Here is a 7616-nt window from a genome sequence, read left to right as displayed (position 1 = left end):
CCTCAGCACACCAGACAAACACGGAGACACACTTCACCCCCAGACAGACCCAGAGTGGGATGCACCACACTGAAAACACAGGCTATGCACCAGAATGCTAAGGGCTGAAAAAGGTTTCAAATAATTTAGCTGCCAGCCAAAACCTTGTAGGAGCCGAGAAAAACTCCATCTTACTCTGCCCAGCTTTTCTTCCCCCATTTTTCCTGTTTTCACTTATTTTTCCTGTTTTATACTTTTCTTAGGCCTGGATTTTCTATCTTTGCAAAGTTTTATCGCACGGTAATGGGGGGGGGGCGAAGCGGGGGGCAGGTCTGTGAAAGCGGGCAGTGATCGCACCACCGCGGTGTCATCGCTGCCGGCTTTCGCACCCAATAGCGCCACCGTGAAAGGTGCTGCTACTGGGCGCGCTACTGGCAGCGATAACAGGTCTTATCTTATCGCCGCCTGCGAAGTTTCTGCGGCGTCCGCCCCGACGCCAACCCGACTCCTCCTCTTCCAGTCCCGACTCCGCCCCTATCTAGCTATCGCACGCGAAAAGGGACTTTTCGCGTGCGATAGGGATAGAAAATGACCCCTTTAGTTTGCTTGTGTTTTTCACTTTCTCACGTTTTGAATTATTTACATTTTTACTGTTTTTGGCTTTATTTTCCCTTCCCCACCTCCTCTCACTATTGCATCCACCACCTCATTCTCTCTGATCTCTTTGCCCATTCTATTCCCCTACCTCACCACTTATTTTCCCCCAGGTGGGAAAATAATATCTCTCTCCCTGGGTGGGGACCCTGCGGCAGCAGCAACTCCTCCTGGACTGAGGATGGTAGCTCTTCCTGGGTTGTCGAATGCCACAGTGGCTCTTCCCGTGTCCAGTTCTTCCCACCAGGACCCGCTACAGCGGAGGCAGCTGCTCTCCCCAGCCCACCGAATGACACACATGGCGAAGCCGTGGTACGCTTACAATGATGTCACTGAGTTCTGGCAGCAAACTTCCTCTTCAGCTTGCAGTGCCCTTCTGGCACTGACACTTGACAATGTAGCCATTTTTTCCCTGGATTGGGCAGCGAGTATACCCCTCCCCCCCCCTAGTTTGCTCACCCCTGGAAAAGATTTGAAAGGAGAATAATAGTTCCTGCCACAAAAGGATGTGGATTACGTGAAAAAAGCATTAATCTGGATATATCAAATCAATCGTAAAACACTAATTGCCAAGGTTAGTTAGATTTATGAACCCAGTCCTGGGATCATATAGAGTTAATCTCCAGAAGCTGTCACCCCCATCTAAAGAGGATGTATGTCCACAAGTGAACAGGCATGCAAAGAAAGTACACAAAATTAAGAACAATCTGACCACAGTTCTTGGGGGTAGTTTTGTTCGCTCCATCTAAAATAGAAATATTCAAAATAAATTATTTCAACTAAACGAGTTGCACCTGCTATAAGTAATAGAGATGTGCAATCGTTTTTCACGATTTAGTCAATGCCAACGACATTGTCTAAATCGTCATTGTTGGGGAAGTTGGGAAAAAGAATCAAAATTCCACGAATTTTCGGGTTAAAGTCGGTTTTTTTATTACTGCGCACTAACGGATGTTAGTGCGCATGGACTATCCGTTAGCGCGCAGTCGCTGGACGTAGTGCGCAGTACATGGCGCCTCACCATACTGCGCACTAACGGATTATTAGTGCGCACTCGGTACATGGCAGTGCGCGGTGATATATGTTAGTGCGCACTAACGTAAATTGATACTAAATTGACACTTTTTTTTAAATTGAAGGTTGAATATGTATTCCTATTGGGTGTCTTCTTGTTTTTTATTCATTACCAAGGTTACCAACAGCCAAGGTGCTGTTTTTTACAGATTGTTTTATATGGGGGATGGGGAATGGGAATGGGGGATAGAGCTATTAGCTTGAAGTTCTAATCCTACTGTAGTAGTGTGTCTGTGGATATTGTGATTAGGTCATCAATCATGTGACTAGAATTTGTTTGATATATTATGCATAATATTCATTTGCATCATTTTTGAATTGGCCACTTAAATTAATAGGTTTATTTTCCCTCCTACTTTTAGTCAATAGGTAGCTATAATAGCTATATAATAAGGGGTGCTCTGCTTATGTGTTGCTTTTGTTTTGTGGGTTTGAGGAGAAAACATCAGTCAATCAGTCATTATAGCTAGCTGCAGCTGTTGATTGATAGCTAATATTATACAGCCTTTATTGTTATTAATAAGGGGTAGCTGCTAGCTGGCTTAGCTGCTAGCTGATACTAGTATCAGCCTATGATACTAGCCAGCCAGCCAGCCAGCCAGTAGCCATTGCCACTAGCCACAGTAGCATATAGCTACTGCTAGCAGCCAAGTACCACTAGCCAAAATAGCCAATAGCCACAACCAGTGAGCTGAGCTGAGCTCTACTCTTTTTTTCTGTTTCTTGAGTGAGCTCTTCGTTCGCAGCATTCCTAGCCTAGGCATAGGCAGGCACCAGCACTCCAGTCCAGCAGCAGTGCTTGCTTATAAAGGACAAGGTAGGTGCTTTGACTGCTTTCTGAACATTGTAGCAGTAGAGTTTTAATAGATTTATAAATATATAAAATTATATAATATTATATTTATCAATATTATATAGATGTATGTGTAATCTACTAGATTTATCACTAATAGTGTTTATAGCTAGCTAGCCATAGCCAGTGACACTAGGCTAATAGCTAGCTTGGCTATTAGCCTAGTGTCACTGGCTATGGCTAGCTATTAAAGCCAGTGAGTCACTACTATCAAATCAATTCTACTACTAAACCTATAATTGGCCAATAGTCTGTCCAATATCCTATATTATGTTTCTTGTGCTTGGCTTAAGGCTTCTGCTCCTGTGTGTGAGATTTGTGGGTAAGACTTGAAGTGGGAGGGAGAAGTTATTTTAGTCCAAAGAACAGAATAGGCCTGAAAAGGATATGAAAAAATAAGAATAGGACTTCTCTAACCTCAATGCTTGGCTTGCATGTAGTATTAACAGAAAAGCCTAGCCAGTCCTGCCAGGAGGCTAATGTAATGAGTGAACTGAAGTATTGCAGCCTAGTTTCAGTCTCAGTCTGCTGCAGTTTGATGCTCTGGCCAATGCATGGTATAAATTGCAATATAATATATTAGTAAGTATACTATATCAAATTATCAATTGTCAGTGTCACTCACTGACTAATAAAAAATAATCACTATATCCTTCTTTGTCCTGTGGTCTGGGGGTAGCCTTAGCAAGCAATAGCTAGCTAGCTAGCTAATGCTATTAGCTCAATAAAGTTTTAAATATGAATACCAAACTAATTTATTAACTTGTTTAATGTACTATATTTATTATATATTTCTTTGACCACAGGATCATAATGCCCCTACCAGTACCCTCTGGAAAAAAACGTGTTGCTAGTGATAGTGCTACTGGAAAGAGCTGTCTGCCAGTCCCTAGGAAAAAACTGCGATTTTTTGAGAAGAAAGAGGATGTAGAAGTGCAAGGAAACTTGTTGCAAGGGAAGGAACGAGCAAAATTTGAGGGAAAGGTGAAAAGATTAGATGAAAGAATGGTGATACAGAAAATATTTGATGATGATGAAGAATCAGATATTGAGGAGGAGGAGGAGGAGGAGGAGGATGATGATCAGGAGTTTTTGGCTAGTAAACATTCAGAGGAGAAGGAGGAGGAGGAGGAGAACAGAAGCAATGACAATGTTAGTCAGATTGCAAAACAAACAACTACTGCCAGTGCCAGCAGTATTGCTGGTACCCTGTCCCCTACACCATTTGAACATCCACGTGTGACTACTACTACTACTACTACTATTTCTACTACTAGTATGAAAATGACAAGTATCCAGCCTAGAGTAAGGAACAGTACAAGGACATCAAAGATTTGGAATCATTATCATGTTGTGGCTGACCAGAGATTTGGACAATGTATCCATTGTAAAAAGATGGTGAGCCGTGGAAGAATTATTGGACATCTTACTAACAGCAACATGAAATATCACCTTGAAAGAGAACATAGAGCACTGTTGCTTGCAGAAGAAGCTGGTCCCACCGTGCTTGCCCAGGCTTCAAGTAAAGCAACAGGGAAGCAGCCACAGAAGGAAAGTAGTAGTACTAAAGAAGATACAGATTGTGTGCATCTGCAGAAGCAGCAGTCTCCTCTTCCTCATCCCCAGCAGCAGCGGCAAGCTACCATGGAGCAGATGGGGTGGTGTTCTTCTGCAATGTCACAGAGCAGGAAGCAGGCAATGTCTAAAGTGGGTACACGACATATTGCTCTAATGATTGCTTTGGATGATCAGCCACTGCAGATTGTAGAAAATGAGGGATTTAAGCGGATGCTCCATTATTTCGCCCCTTACTACAAACTTCCTTCAAGAAGTACATTTAGCCGTCAGGTGCTTCCTTCCCTATACAGAAAATGTCGTGCTGAAATGCAGATTATGATGGCAAGGGCAAAGGGGAGGAGCATCCATCTCACCACTGATGTTTGGACTAGTATGAATGCAATGCATGCATATTTGTCTCTAACAGCACATTGGTGGCAGCTGGATGAGGCATTAATACCTGTAAGCACTAGCAGCATTGGCAGTGGCAGTGGCAGCAGCTCCAAAAAGGTTTCACCAGGATACCATTGGGCTTTACTGCATGCTCAAGTGCTAGACAAGAGACATACTTCAGAAAATATCTTACACGCAATTCAGGGGATGATGGAAAAATGGAATGGGCTCCTTAGAAGCAGTGATATGGAATGCTTAAATGGATTTTTCATTACTGACAATGGTTCCAATATTATTAAGGCTCTGGCTGATGGCAGATTCAGTGGCATCCGATGCTTTGCACATACCCTGCATCTGATAGTGAGGGATGCTTTGGGGCTTAGTGGCAAGGAAGGTGGTACTACTACTAGTTGTAGTAGTCAACTCCTGAAGCGGTTGATTGAAAAGTGTCGCAAAATAGCTGGGCATTTCAATCGTAGTGTAAAAAGTGGGAAGCAACTCAGAAAGAGGCAAATAGCAGTTGGCGCACCTTTGCACAACCTTCTTCAGGATGTGCCTACCAGATGGAATTCCACCTATCTTATGTTGGAGAGGTTGTCTGAACAGCAGACACCTCTTCATGATTTGGCAATGGCAACTGAAATTGGATTGGAAAATCCTCTTGGATGTCAGGACTGGACAAACATTGCACACATGGTGCATGTCCTCAAGCCTTTCAAAGTATATACTGATGCATTGAGTTCAGCTAATGCCACTTTGGGTGGTGTCATCCCTGTAATAAACTATCTGGAGGAGGTATTACAGGAATTTCTGCATCATCCAGATTTCTCTAAGGAAGTGTTAATGCTTGTTAAATGCTTAAAAGAGCAAGTTGAAAAAAGATTGAAACCTCTCATGCAAAGGGATTGCTATATGTTAGCCACGATGTGTGACCCACGTGTGAAAGGCAGTATTGCTCTCAAGAACAATGCTCTTACACATTGGAAAAAAAAGTTGATTACAATGGTTGAAAACATAATGTCTAACAGGGTCTGTTCCACTGGTAACGATGAAAAAGAATTAGTATTATCCTCTCAGTCTCCAACTCCATCCTGCTCAAGTACTAGTATGATCAGCTGCTCCCCTACCCCTTCCATAACACATCAAAATATGAGTCATTCCACATTTAATGAACTGCCTGCCATGTCACAAGCAATCGCATCAGCTGTTGGCAGAAGAGTTACTACTACTGAGTCCTACCTGCAGGAGAATGTTTCAGAACTGCATGTTAAGAGTTTTCTGTCTGAGCCAATTCAGAGCATGGACTCAGATCCCTTGAGATATTGGGCACAGAAAGCTTCAATGTGGCCTGATCTTGCAATACTAGCACAGCACTTTCTTTCCTGCCCGCCAACAAGTGTGCAAAGTGAAAGAGTATTTTCAATGACAGGGAACATAGTGAGTCCACACCGTGCACGTTTGTCTCCAGACTTAGTCGAGCAATTGGTTTTTATCAAAACGAACTTTCCACAGCTTGGGTATCCGAACTTTCCCTGTGACTGGGAGGAGTGAGCCTCTTGTCGAGGGCCGAGATCCAAGGTCAAGGGGTGGAAGAGAGGCTTGGCTCTATGCAGCTGTGCTCCCCGCATCGCTTGCTGGGGTGCCCGGCCACAAGAGGCAGCAGCGGCCACAACACTGCCGCTGCTGCCTCTTGTGGCCCACAGGAGAAGCCAGTCTGGGAGTCACAAGACATGAACACTCTGTCCTGCTGCGTCTCCAACACAGGCTTCTCACTCCCAGGCTCCTTTCCCCCAGTGTCCACCTCTGAGGCAGGCAAGTCCTCGCTGGGTTCTTCTGCCTCAGCGTCCATCTCCGACAGCATGATTGTGTGAATGAAGTATGAAAGAATTTCAGGCCAATACAATATAAAATTGCACTTACAGTGCACAGAGAGGTTGATACTCTAACAAAGTAGCTAGTGGTTGTACTAGTAGTAGCTAGCTACTAGCTAGCTACTACTACTAGCTACTACTTGGATATCCAGTTTATATCCAACTAGTAGCTACTACTACTAGCTACTAGTTGGATATAAACTGTTACTGTTATATCCACTACTGTAACAATATATTGATTAACCAAATATATACAAACACCCTTGAGTGTAATAAAAAGAGAAAACTGAGCACCCAGAAGTTGTACATTTCTGAAGGATTTTTTGTTCATGAGTCTGCTTTCTCCTAGTCCTTACTCCTACTTTAGTATCACAAGCATTAAAGTTTTTGCTTCAAATGGCTGTCTTGGTCCTGGAGCAATTTTTGGCATTGACGTGTGAGTCATTGCAGTAGCTTGAGTGCTGCACACACTGCACACAGTGCACAATATTGTATTGGCCAGGTTGAAAGATGTGTGAATGGTCAGTAGCCACGGTTGAAGCCTTGACGTTGGCGCTACTGCTCACAAGTATACAACTTGTGCTAATTCAGCCAGACTGAATGTTGTATGGAAGTGTATGACTAACTTAGTTACTACTAAAACAATGAAATATGTTGGATTATAATAGACATACATCCGTACATGTCTGCTCTTTGTAATTTAGTAGTACCATACTATATTATTTATGAATAATTATTATTAGTTAAATGACTAATAAAATAATATATAAAAAAGAACAAACAAACATTTTGCACAATGTTAAAACATTTATTTTTTTTTACAAATATTTAACTATTAGAAGACATTAACAAATTACAATAGACAAACATTTTTGTCAAAAAAAATAAATTAAAATAAAAAAAAACCAGCCCAGCAGCCCAGGTCAAGGCGAAATATGATGCCTTGACTTCATGATGTTGCAGCAGGGTCAGGCTCATGTGGAGAGGAGGGTGCCGCCACTGGAGAAACCTGCTCTGAAGCAGAGGGAACTGGCACCTCCTCCTCATGAGGCATCTCATGAGGAGGAGAAGCCATTTCCCTCTGCTCCTGAGGGGCCTCCTCCAGGGCTAACAACCTCCTCTCCACATTGCTGACACTGGCCTGCACCTCTCCGACCCTCTGCTGCAACATCATGAAGTCGGCATCATATTTCGCCTTGAACTGCCGTACTTCCTGCAGGATCTCCTCCAACTTT

At 43.1% G+C, this 7616-nt stretch overlaps 1 protein-coding gene across 1 annotated transcript in view; it reads right to left on the bottom strand.

Moving 5' to 3' along the window:
* Positions 1–310: 310 nt before the first annotated feature.
* The window catches only part of LOC115095657 (chymotrypsin-like elastase family member 2A), a 108517-nt gene continuing 101211 nt past the window's right edge, over positions 311–7616 (bottom strand). Inside the window, exon 11 of the mRNA XM_029609673.1 lies at positions 311–1378. Coding sequence (XP_029465533.1) covers positions 1266–1378 — 113 coding nt within the window. The 3' untranslated portion in view covers positions 311–1265. The remainder of the gene's footprint in view (positions 1379–7616) is intronic.

The sequence above is a fragment of the Rhinatrema bivittatum genome, chromosome 1, assembly GCF_901001135.1.
Source record: "Rhinatrema bivittatum chromosome 1, aRhiBiv1.1, whole genome shotgun sequence".
In the NCBI taxonomy this organism is placed as follows: domain Eukaryota; kingdom Metazoa; phylum Chordata; class Amphibia; order Gymnophiona; family Rhinatrematidae; genus Rhinatrema; species Rhinatrema bivittatum.
Note: the sequence above shows the minus strand (reverse complement) of the source record. Positions and strands in the feature narration are given on the sequence as shown.